Below are 18,543 nucleotides of genomic sequence, written 5' to 3'. Positions count from 1 at the left end.
AGCGAGAGAGAGACAGAGAGAAAGGTCTTCTTTCTGTTGGTCCACCCCTCAAGTGGCCACTATGGCCGGCGCGCTGCGCCGATCCGAAGCCAGGAGCTGGGTACTTCCTCCCGGTTTCCCATGCGGGTACAGGGTCCAAGCACTTGGGCCATCCTCCACTGCCTTCCCGGGCCACAGCAGAGAGCTGGACTGGATGAGGAGCAACCAGGACAGAACCAGTGCCCTAACCAGGACTAGAACCCGGGGTGCCGGCGCCGCAGACAGGATTAGCCAAGTGAGCCACAGCGCCGGCCAGATTAAATATTTTAACAAAGAAAAAAGAGAAGTAACCAAACACCTGAATTAGTGGCTCTCATTCTCTCCTACTCCCTTTTAAGTCCATAATATTCAGTATGTAATTGAACATGAACTAAAGAAGAGCAACATTTTAATACACTATCTAGAAACTTTTAAGTTAGAGAATGCTTTTGGTACACAAACCAACAACTCAAACACCAGATTCCAGTTATCACAGAATGAGATTATAAGAAAGTATATTTCACTCTGATTTTATGGGACCTTAAATCCTGCAGGGTTTCTGAAGGACAAAAATTCATTACTATTAATTATTGCCTAAGATTTTAATTTCTCATTGTTCCCTAATATACAAAGCACATAAAGAGATCTCCTGATTCAGGAAAAGTGCTTGACTAAATGACCTCTAAAATACTTTTCCATGATCAAATACCTCTCAGTGATCTAAAATGTCTTTCATAGCATAATCAATATAATCATAGTATACCATTTCTTACCAAAAATAAAACAGATAATATCTCCTATTCATGTATAAGTTTGCACTGTGGCTAACAGAAGAACAGTTAGTTTTTTTTTTTTTTTAAAGATTCATTTATTTTTTTCAAAGGCAGATATATGGCCAGGGTTGGGCCAAGTTGAAGCCAGGAGCCAGGAGCTTCATCCAGGTCTCCCATGTGGATGCAGGGGACCAAGCACTTTGTGTCATCTTCTGCTGCTTTCCCAGGCCATAGCAGAGAGCTGGATAGGAAGTGGAGCAGCCGGGACTAGAACTGGTGCCCATGTGGGATGCTGGTGTTGCAGGCAGACGTTTAGCCTTCCACACCACAGTGCTGCCTCCAAATTTTTTATCTCAATCAACTGACTCCAGAAGCATAAAGCATTTATAATATACATAACGATTAACTCTATAAGGAAGTGCATACACACACACATACACATATATATATAATATGAGACTGATTTTATTTTTATTTGTACATCTTATGGCAAGAAAAACACTTAAAAAGCTTTGGTGTAGAAAAAGTGATTTTACTCCCTCTCTTTCCGGTGGTGGAGTCGGGTGAAGATGTGCAGAAATGGCACCTAGCAAGGGGCGGGAAAAGAAGGAAGAACGCAAGGGGCGGGAAAAGAAGGAAGAACGGGTCATGAGCCTTGGGCCTGGAGTGGCTGAACGAAAGGAAGTCGTTGGTGAGTGCCACATCTCTATGGGCATCAGTGACACCTCTGTGCACGTCACTGATCTCTCATAAAGAAACCATCTGCTGAGTGACTGGTCGGGTAAAGGTGAAGGTGAAGGTGAAGGTGGCCTGAGATGAATCCTTGTCATGTGGTGCCAAGTTGTTGCCCAGGATATGGCCTAGAGATGCAAGGAGCCAGGCCTCACTGCCCTACACATCAAACTCCGGGCCACAGGAAGAAATAGGACCAAGACTCCTGGACCAGGGGCCCAGCCAGCTCTCAGGGCCCTTACCTGCTTGGGGATGAAAATCGAGAAGTTGAGAATGTCACCCCATCCCCTCTGACAGCACCCACAGGAAGGGGCTTGGCCTGATCAAGCCCTGTGAACAAGACTCCCCACATTATGTTTTCTGTCAATAAACTGTTATCATGTAAAAAAAAAAGTAACTTTAAAAAGTGCTTCTTGGAGTGAGCATTTGGTGCGCTGGCTGAGATGCCAGTTGGGATGTCCACATCCCATGTTGGAGAACCTGGATTCGGGTCCTGACATCAGTTCCTGTTGGAGCGCCTGGATCCAGGGCTTGACTTTGGTTCCTGACTCTAGCTTTCTGCTGATGTGCACTGGAAGGCAGCGGAAGATGGCCCCAGTAGTTGTGTCCTTGCCAACCAGAAGTTCCTGGCGCCTGGCTTCAAGCCCTGCACTTCTTCGGCTGTTGCAAGCATTTGGGGAGGTAAATAAGCAGATGGAAACTCTCTGTCTATCTCTGTCTGTCTCTAGTTCTCAAATAAATAAATAAATATTTTTAAAATATTTCTTTTGATATTTGATAACAGCTTTTTCACATAGCTAAACTGACAGTTAATTTGCAAACTAAAAAGAAACCTGAATATCAGCTTTTCAGGGATCTTTATTATTGAACCTCTTTGATTTCTTATTTCCCACTGATCCAGATCCGCATCCCAGAATGTGTTATGTACAACATCAGACCCTTTTCTTCACTGGAAAGCATTCTGATCCAATCATTTCAAGTATTGGGTGATTGTATCAGCAGAAGTCACAATGATTATTACCATGAGCCTAGGCAATACTGGCACCTGAAGTTCTGAGCTACACTGAAACATATGAAGAGAAAGAAAATCACCATATAAGGAATTGATGAAATTAAAGAACATGCTACTCCCAAAAATGCTCCAAAAACAGAAGTCTTGATTCTGTGATATAAAAAAAAATCAGCAAAATACCAAAGCCCTGAAAAATACGTGCAGAGACCTGAGAACACCCTGCTAAAATGTGCCTCTATATACATAAACTAAGGTTTGGTATTTTCACATCAACTGGAAAAATCCTTGAAAACAATGGTTATGATACTTTTAATATTTAACTTTCCGGACAGTTTTATTTTTATTGTTTGAAAATATGAGTCATATCAGCTGACATTTCTGATAGTTCCATATTGCCTTTTATTTATTTATTTTTCATTCATTAGACTGATCTTCAAATAGTTAGTGTTGACTTTAGAGCTGGTTAAACCATTCTCTAAGCTCCTCCTTTTCCTCTTTAACTGATTCTGCTAAGCTTGGGACATACAAGAAGAATGCAAGATATTGTTTCTGAGAATACTCGTATGACATAATCCACTGCATGATATTATTCTATACTTCTTGTTCAACAGGGCTCACAATAGGTAGGGCACATGGAGAAGTAAATCACCCCACCTTTAGGGCTCTTCCGTGACTGGTGGACACCCTTCTCCCCATGATCATTATATCCTTTGTAGCATCTTGGGGTACAAACAAAAGGCAGCCCTGATTTGGTGCAAATATGTATTGGATAAAGGATAATAAGTGCATAAACAATTCTTGCAGGAACATTGAGGTTGGAAGTCTGAGTGAAACACTGTGCATGTGTGTGTGTGTGTGTGTGTGTGTGTATTTTACAGGAACATGCACCCTTCTTTTCCCTCTAGCATCTTTCTCCAGGAGAACTTTCCCAATTTTTCAGCCCAGACAATAACACACTCCAGAACACAATGCAGACTGAGACTCTGGATGGCTCCACTACAGTTCAAAGGAGCACAGGCAGAGACATGATTAAAAAAATTCTTTCTGACCTATTAAAAATTGTTACATCTAACTGGAGAAAAAAATACAGAAAAAGGAAAAATCTTGGCTCTCAATAAAGACAATAGCCATTGCAACTTTTTCCTGTGAATTTCCCAACGGTAGCTTTTATAGCAAAGTGTGTACCTATGTGCTCTTGTTACTTTGTTCTGCAAAACCATTAAGAAATTGAAGATGACTACTTTCTGAGTCTTTGATGTATCTAGCAATGTCTCTTTCTATATCCTTACATATTTAGCTGCCCTCACACCTTTTCATGGTTGCATGGAGTAATGAGCCATTTTAATGGTTAAAACATAAGGGGCTAATATTAAATACTGACAACTTTCTATAATCTAAAAGCTGTTCATTGCATGAAAGACTAGTCACTCCACCACTGATGGGGATTTTTGTGAGTCATTTATTGTTTTGCTTTTTGGTTTGATCGCTATTTCTGTATAAGTTATCTTTCAACATATCTCTTCCTGCTGATTCCAGTACAATTTTATTGTCTTAGTGTTCTCTCTAAACTGTGTTGAGATTGTTCTCACAGCATACTACTCATATCCTAAAATAACGTCCTCCTTAAGTCCATTTGTGACAGGCGACCTCCCTGGGATCTAATTACTTTCTCCACAACAACCGATACAGCCGCCTCAGGCAGAAAAGCTTTTAACTCGCTCACCTGCACACCGTGGTGCATTAACTGATCCAAACAGAATGTAGACCGGGGATAGAGTAATTCAACGTCTGCGAGGCCTTTCTTCGTACTGGGCCTTTCTCAGTTCACCAGCTGCCTCTGAGACACAGCAGCAGCAGCCAGTTCTAGAGAGTCCAATCACGCAGAATCAGGGCACCTGGACATGACCTAGGATCAGGTACCCTCAACCCCGCCCCAGGGATGAAGCGCCACACCTCACTGGATTGTCCGGTCTAGCAAGGGGCAGAGATGATACTGACATTTTGTTCACCAAATCATATTCCTGGAAATTTTAGGTGCTTCACTCAACCCGTCTCCATGACTAAAAGCAAGCTGTGGTAAGCTCAGTGTTACTAGCTTCTAATTTGCTACATGTGTGATCAAACCACAAAGGAACAGTTTATCTGCAAGGCCACCCAAAACCATGAAGATGCTGATCCTGGGGGCATATTCCTTTTAAGGTTTGCAACGTGTGTGTGTGTGTGCGCGCACACACACACACACACACACAGAGAGAGAGAGAGAGAGAGAGAGAGAGAGAGAGAGAGAGAGAGAGAGACTCCTCTCCACTTAGATTTTGCTAAGCCTGAGAGCAGACCCCTGCATAAGAACACATGTGGCGTGGGAGGGGGCGCGAGGCACCTTATGCTGGCAAGGCAAGCGGCTGGGACTTCTGCATCCTCGTCCTTACGGCCTCAAACCAAGGCCTTGTCACCGGGCGGGGGCGGGAAGGCACTGGAGAGAAGCCGCCTAGGGAGCATCTGAATTCCCTCCTCTGTCGTTGATTGGCTGGAAACTGGTAGTCACTGTCCGGCCTCCCGCGGCTCGACTCGTTATTGGGCGGGAAGAGGTGGCAATCAGGGCGGGCCGAGGCTGCTGCGCTCGCTCCGGCTCGGTGCTGCCGCCCCGGCCGGCTTGCGCTGTGGCTGCCGCGGCTGCTGCCCGGGTCCCTGCGACTGTGCGTCTGCGTGGGGGCTGCCTCCCGGGCTCCGGGCGCAGGTACCATGGTGAGTGCTTTCCGCCGGGCCGCACGCCGCGACCCGGGGCCGGGCCGGGCTGCTGGAGGGAACCGGCCGCGCCGCCAGGGCCGGAGGAGCGCCGCTCCGGCCGCAGGGGCTGCCTCGCGTCCATCGGGACTGGGGCGGTGGGGACGCGAGGGGTCGAAGGGCGATCGGAGCCTCTGCTGCCGCCGGGGGTCCTTTGCGCAAGACCGCGGGTCCCCGGACTCGGCAAGGGCAGGTGCGGCCGGAGCGGCCCTTGCGGGTGTGGGCGGCTCGGGGGCGTCCCGGCGCTGCCCCGCTGCTCGGCGTCTCGGATCGGTGACAGGTGATCGAGGCTGGGAGGATGGCGTGGGGGTGGCGCGGAGGGTGGCGGGGTCTTGCCCCTGCTGGGATTGGGATGGCAGCCCCGGCCGTGCTGGGTACCGCTCAGGGAGCTGAGCCGGGCGGGGGTCGCGGTAAGGGGTGGCAGGAGAGCAGTGGAAGCCGACCCAGGGGTCCTGCCCGCGAGCCCCTTTCCACCCACAGCGGCTCCCTGACGCTCGCGTTTCCCCCTCTGCCCTCAGTACGGATTTGTGAATCACGCCCTGGAGCTGCTGGTGATCCGCAACTACGGCCCCGAGGTGTGGGAAGACATCAAGTAAGTGCCAGGCCCCGGGCCCGGGGCCCTGCGTGAGCGCCTCGCTCAGGGGGGACCCCCGGGGGACGCCCCCCGGTGCGCCCTGCCGCGCCCCGCTGCCGCCTCTGCCTCCCTGCGGGGCCGCGGGCGCGCATCTCCGCGGAGAGGCCTCCGCCCGGCGTTCCCGCTGCAGCCGCGCTCCCACGCTCCGGAGGCCCGGAGCGGCGGAAAGGAGCCCCTTGGGGTCACCGAGGCCCTGTGACCCGGCCTGAGCGTGGGAACGCGCTGCCAGCGCCCTGGCGGCTCCCAGGCCCTTCGGGCGAGTCGGCGCCCACGCGGAGATGGGGAGGGTCGCGTGTGCAGAGGCCGTGGACGCCCAGGGAAGACCGGGGCACCTTTGCGGTTGGCACACCTTGCAGAGGTGCCAAGTAGTTATTTGGGAATGCCGAATCGCACGCAGCGGCTTTTTCTCCATCGCCACTGAGGCCAACGCATTGATTCATTCTGCATTAAAGTGAAATTGAAACGTTTTATCTTGAATTTCCCCTGTCCTGTTTTTCTGCTGTGATGAGGCCTTGACAGTTCTGGCTCCTGGTTTGTCCAGAGCCTAGAGCCCTGGACTCAGAATCTGACAGGAAATACCACACCCACCTGAGAGTTTGAACCTGCTGGGTCATCGCCTCTCCAAGCACGTGGAGCTCTTCCATATATAGAAATTCACGGATTTTCCTATGAGAGCAGAAATTGCGCTCTTGAATTCTAACAGAGGTAGAGGGAAGTGTTACCTGGTGGAACAGATGGGAACACATTGCTGTTCTGTGCTCCGATTCCTGTACTTTCTGATTGCATTTTCTTATCCCCAGTAGATAGCTTCCATGGCTTTTTTTTTTTCTCCCTCAGCACATTGCAATTAACAGCAATCAATTCTAACGTGCCTTATTGTGCACAACAGTGATTTCTTAGAGCTGTCTTTTCCATGGGTTATAATGAACAGGGTTATAAATTAAGGGCTAGAATGCCACTTTTCCTCTCCCTGGACTTCTTACACGTTCTCTAAGCCATTTATGTCACGCACAGGATGCTTCTTTAAGGCAAGGCTGAGATTTGGCAGTCACGTGGTTGTGTCAAATGAGCGTCTGAGCACTAGAGGTTAGAGATTGGAATTCGCTGTCCACCTTATAAATACATTATAAGTTTTATTTTGCTTGGTAGGCAGTTATAGAGAAGGCAGACATCAAGAGCAAGATTTTAAGTATAGGATAGTTTTAAGGCCCCTTTGTGAATTTATGAAACCAACAAACATATTTCGCATGTGATGTGTTCTCATCTCTAAGAAAGGAATTCTGAGATTTCCTGATGGATGTGCCATAGTTTAGAATATTGAGAGCATAGTAAAAGATGACTGTTTACTATGATTAGACAGCCCTTACATAACTTAGCCAGATTTAGAATGTGTGTCCCGCCCTTTGCCAGTTTAAATCATTTGTAAATATAGAGATGAAAAATTATACTTGGTGGAAATACATATCTGAAACTTCAAACAATTAAATTATCAAGAAATTTGTTCCTATTGTAATATTTTCCCCAAAGAAGATGAAAATTTCTGAAAACACACAAATAACATCCATGAACACTTAACTACCAAATCATATTAATAATGTTGTATTCTGTATCAAAAATAACTTGGTACATTTTAATTAAACACCAGTATCTTTTAACTCACCAGTTTACCTGTCACTAGCCTCAATCAGTATCCTTAATTTGTTTAAACAATGACAATTCTAGTCATCTAAACGTATTTTTTCTTGGTAAAAATGAAGCAAACTCTGTTGATATTTTCTCATCAAAATACTTCAAAGGTTGTGTCTATGTCAAAGAAATACTGTCAAACTAGTGTGGAAATTCAGGTGTTAATTTTGGTTCTTGTTTTGTCTGAGCATCCTTTTGGAGGATCCCAGCCTGTCTTGGGTGGAGTTTACTGTCTGGGCTGCAGAATCTGGTTAAGCTTTCTGCCTTGAGGCGATTAAAGCTGCTCCTGTTTTCAGCCCAGGACCCCGGAGGGATCTCTTGCTGGAAGATCATTTGCTTAACGCAGCAGAGATTCTCACTGCCTGGGAGCAGGGAAGGAGAAATTGCCCCAGTATAGTTGTTGAAAAAACCCTCCTTGAGTCGCTCTGATCTTTCCTCCCCACTCCACCCTCCACTCCAGGGGAGACTCCTGCAGTCCCTGGCCCACGATATTTTCAGTTTTAGCTTTTTATGAGATGTTAGATATAGGAGGAAACAATTTTTTGCTTGTTTGTTTCAGTAAGTACCAAACTCCTTATCTTCTCTTTTGGTTTGTGAGAAACTATCTAAATTGATGTTTATAAAATTTTATATAATACTTTTTTGGTTTTGCAGGAAATGGCCATCCATCCTTCATGAGAAAGGATGCCAAACATTTAATGACAAATAAAGCCCTAAGTAACAGAGTCCAGACAGAAAATTCTTAGTGGATGAGAGCCAAAAATGCTTCATTATAAACTCAGTGTCCACTTACACTCTTAACCAGCGATATAACTGTTTCACAAGGGCTTTAAATTCCTCTTTTTAAGAAAAAGAAAAATCATCTAGATCAAAAGACCAGCAGCTCTCTCTTAAAGGGGCAGATAGTGAGTGTGTTAGGCACTGCTGCAGGCTGTCAGAATTGAGGATGTTATGTAGCTATCTAGATACTAGAATGTAGACATGCAAAAATGTAAAAATCATTTTTAGTTCCTATACCAGGCAGAATTGAGCAGTGGGCTCGATTTGACCCATAGACTACAAGTTAGCCAAGCTCTGATTTAGCCCCATAATAAACGTGAAAAAGCCAAAGAGATTTCTGAATCTACTTCCAATATTCTATTGTGGATTTCCTTTTGATTTTCAGATGATTCTTTGAAGAGGCCATAGTTCCTAAAGGATGAGAAAAACTAACTATTGATTTAGAAACTTAAGTCAGGATTTTTACTGTTGACAGAGCCCCTTGACGTAATCATCTCTGTTATCCTTGTATCAGCCTTGGCTGAGCTTATCAGGCATCAGATTGTTGGATTTAAGTATCAGCTTTTTAATTTCACTGGAACATATGCATCCATCTAAAGATGGATTTGAAAACCTGGAAATTCTAAGGTGAATAAAGTCTTATTTAAAAATTAGTAAACAAACCAAAACACCTGAAAGCTATTTGCCTAGGGTTGAAAGGCCAAAAAATAAATTTAAAATTGTTTTTAAGTATTAAAGGTCTACATAGTGTAAAAATAGGAGGCTGGCCCTTATCTTCCATTGGGTAAAGAATACATATTTGTTTAGGATGGCTTTATCTGATTTACTTACAGCAAGATAGCATATTTTTTCATTCATTGATTCATTTTTTTTTTCATTCTTTGTTAAGCTTATCTTGAATGGGCATAGTCTGTTGTAGGCACTGAGGTTAGAAAAAAGAATGATGTAATCCGTCACTTCAAAAAAAGTCTGGAGATATCAAGATATTTTTAGCCTTATTGTTTTTTAAGTTTTACTTTTCCGGCCTGTAACTCAATGTGGAAACATTTTGACCGCTGCATAGCATATACTGATCTGCTAGTTTGGAAATTAATATGTCTAATTGAATCTGCTAATCACAAATTATGCATCATGGTTCCAACAAGCAAATGCTTTACCATAAATTAGCTTTTGTGACTTTCCAAGTTCCCTAAGCCTTCTAAGTCTCTGGTGAATTAAGCCGCTGCTGGCATCCCATGTCAGAGTGCTGGTTTCAGTTCTGGCTGCTCCACTTCCAATCCATCTTCCTGATAATGTGTCTGGGAATTCAGAGGAAGATGGTTCAAGTGGTTGTGCCCTTGCCACACACATAGGAAACATGGATGGGTCCCAGGATCTTGGCTTCAGCCTGTCCCAGATCTGGCTGTTTTGGCTATTTGGAGAGTGAGCTAGCCCATAGAATATCTCCCTTCCCCACTTCCCATGCACACCCTCCTTTTTGCTGTGCCTTTCAAATATACAATTAAATAATTTGTAAAGAATTAAACTTTATAAGTCTCTATAACAAAAGGGAAAGATAATACTTATTTTATAGTGTTGCAAAATACTTAAAAATATAATATATATAGGGTTGCAAAATACTTAAAAATTTTTCAGTTCTTGAAAAATAACTGCTTAATAAATGGTAGCTATTCTTTTTAATTTTACCCAAAATTAGAGGTTTTCAATCCCAAGCTCACCTGAGACACATGGAGCTCCCTTTTTTGACATAGACCCAGATACTTCAAAATGTTTAAAATGTTCATGGAAATGATATTACAAGATAAGTTTATTTTGGTGCAAAAATTGAAATCCATGCATATGAGCAATCCTCAAAAAGTTCTAGAAAATGCATATTGTGAAAACCTATGCTTGTGGCCGGTGCCACAGCTCACCAGGCTAATCCTCCGCCTTGCGGCGCTGGCACACTGGGTTCTAGTCCCGGTCGGGGCGCCGGATTCTGTCCCGGTTGCCCTTCTTCCAGGCCAGCTCTCTGCTGTGGCCAGGGAGTGCAGTGGAGGATGGCCCAAGTCCTTGGGCCCTGCACCCCATGGGAGACCAGGAGAAGTACGTGGCTCTTGCCTTCGGATCAGCACGGTGCGCCGGCCGCGGCAGCCATCGGAGGGTGAACCAACGGCAAAGGAAGACCTTTCTCTCTGTCTCTCTCTCTCACTGTCCACTCTGCCTGTCAAAAAAGAAAAAAAAAAAAAAAAAAAGAAAAACCTACGCTTGAATTTTAAAATATTTGCCCAAAGTAGACTTTTTGTTTCATTCAATTTTTCTACAATTATTTTTTAATTTGAGAAGCAGAGATAGAGCAACAGCCAGGACTGAGCCAGCAGAATCCAGGAGCTAGGAACACAATCCGGGTCTCCCAAATGAGCCATCTTTGCTGCCTCCCAAGGTCTTCCTTAGCTGCACACTGAAGTCAGGAGCTTGAACTGAACCCAGAAACTGAACCCAGGAACACTGGGGTGGGAAAGGAGCTACTTACCCAGCCTCATAACTGTTAGACCAGATGCTTGTCCATCCCTGAGCTCCTGGAAGTGCGCATCAGTAGGTAATAACTTCACTGGTATTGGTCGTGATTCTTTTTCTCAGCTGTTCCATACAGCTGGTACCCACACACTGCATACGCAGCGCCTTTCAGTCTCTTCCTCGTCTTCACCCTCTACCACCTTCCCTCCAGTCGCTGTACCAGCCCTCAGCCGGGTCGTTTGGGTCTGACTTGCCCTGTTCCTCTCCATCCTGCTGGTCTTCTGCTGATGTTCTGCTTAGAAATCAGTTCTGCCACTGCCCTACCCCCGTTCCGTGTTTGTTGTTTGGCAATGCGACATATGCTCTTAATACTCATTTTACCCAAACAAGTTAAAACAAACAAAATAGTGTAGCACCAAAATTTGCCACGTTTTAAGCAGAATTTCATAATCGTGAAGATATGAAATAAATTTCTACACATTCCTGCATCTATGCTTAAATATGAATAAGTCTATGCATGTTTTAAAATGTTAATGATATTTTATGTAATGAAGCTACTTAAAATTCCCAGTCCTTTCATCTCTGTAATTTCAATTGAGTGCTACAACATCTACTTGAAATAAAAAAGGGCTTCCTAGCTCAATACTTTTAGTTTTCTATCTTTTTTTTTAAGATTTATTTTATTTATTTGGAAGGTATATTAACAGAGACAGGGAGATCTTCCATCTGCTGGCTCACTCACCAAATGGCCACAATGGCCAAGGCTAGGCCAGACCAAAGCCAGGAGTCAGGAGCATCTTCCAGGTCTGCCATACGGGTGCAAAGACCCAAGCACTGGGGTCATCTGCTGCTGCTTTCCCAGGAGCGTTAGTAGGGAGCTGGCTTGGAAGTGGAGCAGAGGGGATACGAACCAGATCTCACATGGGATGCTGGCTTTGCAGACAATGGCCTTAGCTGCTATGCCACAATGCCAGCCCCAGTTTTCTTTATTTTCTTTAATACTGCTGAATTTCCAAGAGGTTAAATGACTGTTGAAGGGAATTATATATAGGAAGCTAAAGAGTCAGAACTCCAACCCTGCTATTCGAGAGTCAAGTTTGATACTTCTTTTAAGCCAACTTAGAAAATAAGAGCTAATGTAGTAAACATACACAAGAACCATATTCATTTCCCACCTGGAAAATATTTATACTGAAAATAGATAGACCAAGAACCATATTCATTTCCCACCTGGAAAATATTTATACTGAAAATAGATAGACCAGATCATGGTTAGGAACTGGCCTTTCTGTAGAAAGATCTTCCAGTTAGAGAGGTAAGCTTAGTGTTTAACTTGATAAGCTCACTAGTGTTTGATATTATTTATGCTAGTCCAAATAGGTCTGTGTATGTAAATAAAAATTTTGGTTTTATCAGAGCAAGATCTTTGCACATTATGTTGAGCACCAGGAGAGAGATCAAAAAGTGTGTATTTCACCCTTCATATTCCCATAACTAGTTTTGGCAAATATTAATTAGACATTGCCATTTGCAAGAAAAATGTCCTGTCTACGTGCTCACCTTTCTCCAGAATAAGCCACACTAGCAAGTGTTTCTCTTTAGTGTGCTGGCAAGTGATAGTTACAGGTTGAAACAGTGCAGATGTCGACAGGAAGATACTCTTAAGGAAATGAACATGATAAAGAAATCTGTGAACTGGCCCATTTAGAGGGTGACAACTCAGAATGTGTGAGAACCTGCAGCTTTTCCACTTGCAATGTTGACTCCTTGTCTAGCAAACAGGAAGCTGTGGGGGGAAATGGTTGTGGATTCTCTACTGTTGTGCCTAGTAGAGTGGAACACCTTTTCCAGTATCAAACTGTATCAAAATCATTGAGGTTAGATAGGTTTCTAGTCATGGTCAAGGTTCTGCAGCATTTATTATTTATTTATTTAAGATTTATCTTATTTATTCAAAAGGCAGAGTTACAGGGAGGGAGAGGAGGAGGGGGAGGGGAAGAGGGAGAGGGAGGTCTTCATCTGTTGGTTCACTCCTCAAATAGCCACAATGGCCTGGGCTGGGCCTGGCTAAACCCAGGAGCCAGCAGCTTCATCCTGGCCTCCCAGGTGCGTGTAGGGGCCTAAGAGCTCGGGCCGTCCTCTGCTGCTTTCCCAGGCGCAGTAGTAGGGAGCTGAATTAGAAACAGAGCACTCATACTCAAACTGTTGCTCTGATGGGTTGCCAGTGCTGTTGGAGGAGGCTTAACCCATTATGCTATAATGCCTGCTCCACAATATTCATTGTACTCGTTTGTTACTGTGGTGTTTTTTTTTTTCTATTGCATATTCTGATCCACTTGCCATGCACTGTTGAATCATGAAATACTAAATTGCTGGTAAATTCAAATTCTTATGGTCAATCTTCAAATCACTGAAACATAGACTTTGTGGTCTATGCATCCTACTTTTCTTTAGCACTCTAGCCTCATGGGCCACTTTTTAGGTCCTCAACCATTCTGAGATTTTTTTTAAAGATTTTTATTTATTTATTTGAGAGGTAGAGTTACAGACAGTGAGAGGCAGAGACAGAGAGAAAGGTCTTCCATCCACTGGTTCACTCCCCAGATGGCCGCAAAGGCCAGAGCTGTGCCAATCCGAAGTCAGGAGCCAGGAGCCTCCTCTGGGTCTCCCACACAGGTGCAGGGGCCCAAGCACTTGGACCATCCTTCACCTCTTTCCCAGGCCATAACAGAGAGCTGGATTAGAAGAGGAGCAGCCAGGACCTGAACTGGCACCTATATGGGATGCCAGCACCACAGGCAGAGGATTAACCTACTGCGCCACGGTGCTGGCCCCTCGTTCTGATATTTTGGATGTGTCAGAGTGACACACCTGTGCTAGGAAGGGTCTTTTCTCCTCTCTTGCAACTCCCACAGCATTAATACTTTTCGACATTGAGATGTCAGAACAAATGTTAATTCTTAAGGGAGCCTTCTCTCACTGCCCAAATTGTGCCCCCCAACACTGTATATGTAAAAGAGTAGAATTATGTTTCTGTACCATTTAATTAATATTTGTTCTGCCTCAGCACACTCTAGTCTCCATTAACTATTGCCTAGGAGAGAGCCTGATAGAGTGTTCTCTCCCCTCTCCCCTCTCCCCAAATATATATATATGCACACACATACACACACCCCTATGAATGTAATTCCAAAAGTTTTTGAGAAAAGATTAAATACGAAAGCTTACTTTAGTTCAAAACAATTTTTAATCTATTCATCATTTATTCACAGTAAGTGTTTTCCATGAGCCTACTCCTCATATAGGAGTAGGTAGTAGACACTCTACCAAGTTCTATTTCTCTCTCATATATATATGAATATTTATTCATAAATTGCATATCTTCCACATTTTTGGTTTCCAGAGAATACAGCACACACATATTCATCAAGATGGTTTTTCTGTAACCAGAATTTATGTCAGAATGGTGTTATCTTTAACCACGATTAATAAAATACAAGCCTTGTTGAAATGCACATTTCTTTCCATCCCAGCTTTATTGCCACATAATTAAGAACAAAAAATTATATGTATTTAATTTGTAGGGACTTGACGTTTGCTGTAGACTGTGGAATAACCACCACAATCAAGCTAATTAACATACCCATGCCCTTACATAGTTGCCCATCTTTCCTGTATGAGAACACGCAAAATCTGTTCTGGCAAATTTTAGGGACATATTTTAGTTTTGTTAGCTGTAGTCACATTGCTACACAAAATGGACATTTCTTTTATCAGTAAAAGGCAGAAGCTACAACAGTAAATTATAGCATTTCCTTTTGGAGGGTCCAGAGTTCTATGTGTCTCAAATCATATGTGGATGTCTTGGAAGGCTTAAGAATGCTGTTGTTGGACTGCCCATTTCATTAATCAAAAGACAGTTATTGGGTTGGATTCAGGATGCGATTGAATCCTTTAGCAAATCTCTAAAAGGCAGGTATGTGCAGTGCTGTTTAAAGTCAATGTCATGGACTGTAGATAAATGTTTGTAATACTGAAATTAAACTTGAAAACCAGATGGAAATGCTCACCCTGTCATTCCATTTTGAGTGTAATAGCTCATATATATTGGACACTTACCACATGGTTCTGCAGCCACAGCCTAAGTGCTTTATTCTTATATCACTTAATCCTCACAACCACCATAAAAAAATAGATGCGCTCATTATCTTCATTTTACAAATAACAGAGTGGAGGCATAAAAACATTAAAAAAGACTTTAAGACAACCTGGCTCTGACCACTCAGCTATTAATGATCGGAGCAGTGATTTGGACAGAGTAGGCTGGTAATTATCATATTATGTGGTTTCTCCCAAAGAGAAGGACCTGTAACCTTCTCCTTTCCAAGATAACCAAGTTAACAAGAACGTGAATAATGCATCTGTTTATTAGCACTGCCTGTTTTTGTTTTTATTTTCATGGGATGTTCAAGCCCTGTTACAAGAGGTTTTGACTACAGCCTGTTTAAAAGTAACTTTATTCACCAACTAGCGCATCTACTAAAGAAACTCAGAGTCCTGGAAATTTGGGGCAGGTTATATAAGAGTTACAGATGAAGTGCCTGTACAAGAACCTAAAGTAAATCCGTTTGTCTGATGAAACTCCTGAAAATGACTCATTTGAAGTATTTGTGGAGATGTTTTTAAAATGGGAACTTATTGTGCAGTCATTTCTTGTCCCACTAGGGTCACAGTTAGGAAAACAAAATGCAATCATATATTCAGTGAGGTTGCTTTGCCTAGAACTGAGAAGCTATGTGTGTGACTCCCAAGAACATATTGTTATGGTTTACAGTGCTCGTGTGAGTGAACATGTTGGCTTAGAAGGACTGACTTTGCAAACTGAAAAAAGGTCTAAGCAGGAAGCTGTAACTGGACTTGAAGGGCCAGCCCATCCCCTCAGCAGCTTCCTCAAAGGAGAATCTCTCGCTTTGGGGGTTTAGACTTACTGGGAATTATTAGATGTGGGTGTTGAAAACTCACAGGCAATTCATGCTTTGCAGATGCTTAGAGAAAAGCAATATGAAGTTTTAATTTTTTACATCTTATGTGCCATTATTTTCCGTGGTTTATAATAGGAGATTTTAACATTAAAAATGATTGTACACAAGGCAGCATTCATGATACCCTTCCAGCTCCTTGCAGTGGGCCATCCCAGGGTTTGTCAGGACAACATCTGCATAGTGCTTCTAAGAGCAGTGTGTGTCCTGATAATGTTGTTTACAGGGTAAACGAACTTGGAGCTCTGGTTGGTTGGGTTGACTGCGGATGGTTGTTGACCTTTCCAGTCTGAGAACAGACCTTATTAGGAGACTGTATTTTCAACAAACCTGTATTCAGGTGCTCCCGTTTTCACACTTTGATGGAAAATCACATTGCCCTGAAAGCTGAACAATGTATCTGAAGAGTTAACGATGTAGTGCATACAAAAAGTGTGCAAATAAATTTGTCACACAAATGAATTTACTTAGATCTAAAAATGAGCAGTCCTCATAATATATTTAGCTCACTGGAAGAGTGTACAATAACAGGAACTCGTGAAAATATTAATTTTGTATGTTCACATATTGGAATTAGGGAATACCTCCTAAATATGGAATTATGCAAAATACTGCCATTTATTATATGTTGTATTCCTATATTTAAAAAAAACAGAAAATTGGGGCCAGTGCTGTGACACAGTAGGCTAAGCCTCTGCTTGCGATGTTGGCATTCCATATGGCAACAGTTCTATTCCCAACTGCTCCTCTTCATATCCTTCTCTCTGCTTATGGCCTGGGAAAGCCGTGGAAGATGACCCAAGTGCTTGGGGCCCTGCATTTGTGTGTCAGACCCAGATGAAGCTCCTGGCCCCTGGCTTCAGATGGGCCCAGCTCTGGCCATTGTAGCCATTTGGGGAGTGAGCCTGTGGATAGAAGACCTTTCTCTCTGTCTCTCCTTCTCTCTGTCTGTAGCTCTGCCCCTGAAATAAGTAAATAAAATATTTTTTTAAATGGAAAATAAAACATATTCTTAATTTTGAAAATAAGCTATGGACTTGTCAGTACTGTTTGGTTGCTTGTTTTTAAAGCAAAGAAGTTTGGGAACATGGATATATATATATTTGATTCATTCAGTCACATTTAATGAATTCTAGGCACATGAGTTGGACAACAGTAATTAATAATAAGAAAAAAATCCCAACCTGTTCAACACCATGATAAAAATACCTACTACCTTTTTTGGAAAAGGTAGTTAGTATAAATAAAAGTTTGTTTTAAATGATAATGAGTAATCTTTAGGACTAAGTTTGGTTTAAGTGATAGTTAGTAATCTCTAGGACTAAGTGGGAAAGTAATTGCTACTGGGAACATTTCACTTTACAGTCTCAATTTTGAAGCAGTCATGTGGCTACCAACTCATGGAATATGAATTTTTTTTCTCATTTTGTTCCCAGGTGAGAATTTGGTCTTTATTTTTAAAGCTTTTAGGATAAACAGCTTGAGTTTTTTTTTTTTTTTGACTATCTGAATTCATAAATTTTGTCAACAATCTGAGCGTATATTTATTTTAATTATTTTAATAATGATAAAAATTTCTGAGATGTTGTTGCTCTTCCTTCCCCACTACTTCCCCTTGGTATTTCTTCTTACCCCCTTTTTCCCTCTTCTTCAGCTACTGTGATTCTTACCAGTTAGATGTGTTAGTGCTAAGTGTGAGAAAAGCTCCATTCTGGACTCTTTATGTAGAGTAATCCTGCTGAGGCAGTGGGAGGTTAGTACTGCAGATACTCTGTTCTTACAGATGAGAGAATGAAACAAAATGTGGATTTGCTCAAACTTAGTATCCCTGCAGATAGAATTACCAGGAGCCAGGAGCTTCTTCTGTGTCTCCCACTGGGGAGCAGGGGCCCAAGCACTTGGGCCATCTTCCACTACTTTCCCAGGCCATAGCAGAGAGCTGGATCGGAAGAGGAGCAGCCTGGACTAGAACCAGTACCCGTATGGGATAATGGCAGTACAGGTGGAGGATTAACTTACTGTGTCACAGTGCCAGCCCCCTGAGCAGAATTTAATCCTTAATGCAAGTAGAGTAATTTGAACATATAGATAATGACCACAAAAAACTCTATGGGGGCCGGCGCTGTGGCATAGCCAGTAAAACGGCTGCCCACAGTGCCGGCATCCCATATGGGTGCTGGTTCGAGACTCGGCTGCTCCACTTCTGATCCAGCTCTCTGCTATGGCCTGGGAAAGCAGTGAAAGATGGCCCAAGTCCTTGGGCCCCTGCACCCGTGTGGGAGACCCAGAAGAAGCTCCTGGCTCCTGGCTTAGGATCAGCACAGCTCCAACCATTGTGGCCATTTGGGGAGTGAACCAGCGGATGGAAGACCTCTCTCTCTGTAACTCTGACTTTCAAATAAATAAATAAATAAATAAATATTTTTGTAAAAAAGAAACTCTGAGTTATACTGTGAAAAATAGTAGAAGAGTATGTTAATTTGGGGTTAACTAAGATATTTTTAAAATAATGATACTAATAGGGAACAACAGACTATAATGACACAAAGTGAGAGACATGATGATAGCAGTTCCACTGGCTGTTATTTG

At 43.1% G+C, this 18,543-nt stretch overlaps 1 protein-coding gene and 1 pseudogene across 1 annotated transcript in view; both read left to right on the top strand.

The window, feature by feature from the left end:
• The first annotated feature begins 1,358 nt into the window (after nt 1-1,358).
• On the top strand, nt 1,359-1,893 carry LOC108178036 (small ribosomal subunit protein uS11-like; annotated as a pseudogene).
• A 3,217-nt stretch (nt 1,894-5,110) lies between these two features.
• GUCY1B1 (guanylate cyclase 1 soluble subunit beta 1) overlaps nt 5,111-18,543 on the top strand; it is a 54,096-nt gene continuing 40,663 nt past the window's right edge. Inside the window, exons 1-2 of the mRNA XM_008267287.4 lie at nt 5,111-5,280; nt 5,838-5,911. Coding sequence (XP_008265509.1) covers nt 5,278-5,280; nt 5,838-5,911 — 77 coding nt within the window. The 5' untranslated portion in view covers nt 5,111-5,277. The remainder of the gene's footprint in view (nt 5,281-5,837; nt 5,912-18,543) is intronic.

The sequence above is a fragment of the Oryctolagus cuniculus genome, chromosome 8 (genome assembly GCF_964237555.1).
Source record: "Oryctolagus cuniculus chromosome 8, mOryCun1.1, whole genome shotgun sequence".
NCBI classification, from domain to species: domain Eukaryota; kingdom Metazoa; phylum Chordata; class Mammalia; order Lagomorpha; family Leporidae; genus Oryctolagus; species Oryctolagus cuniculus.
Note: the sequence above shows the minus strand (reverse complement) of the source record. Positions and strands in the feature narration are given on the sequence as shown.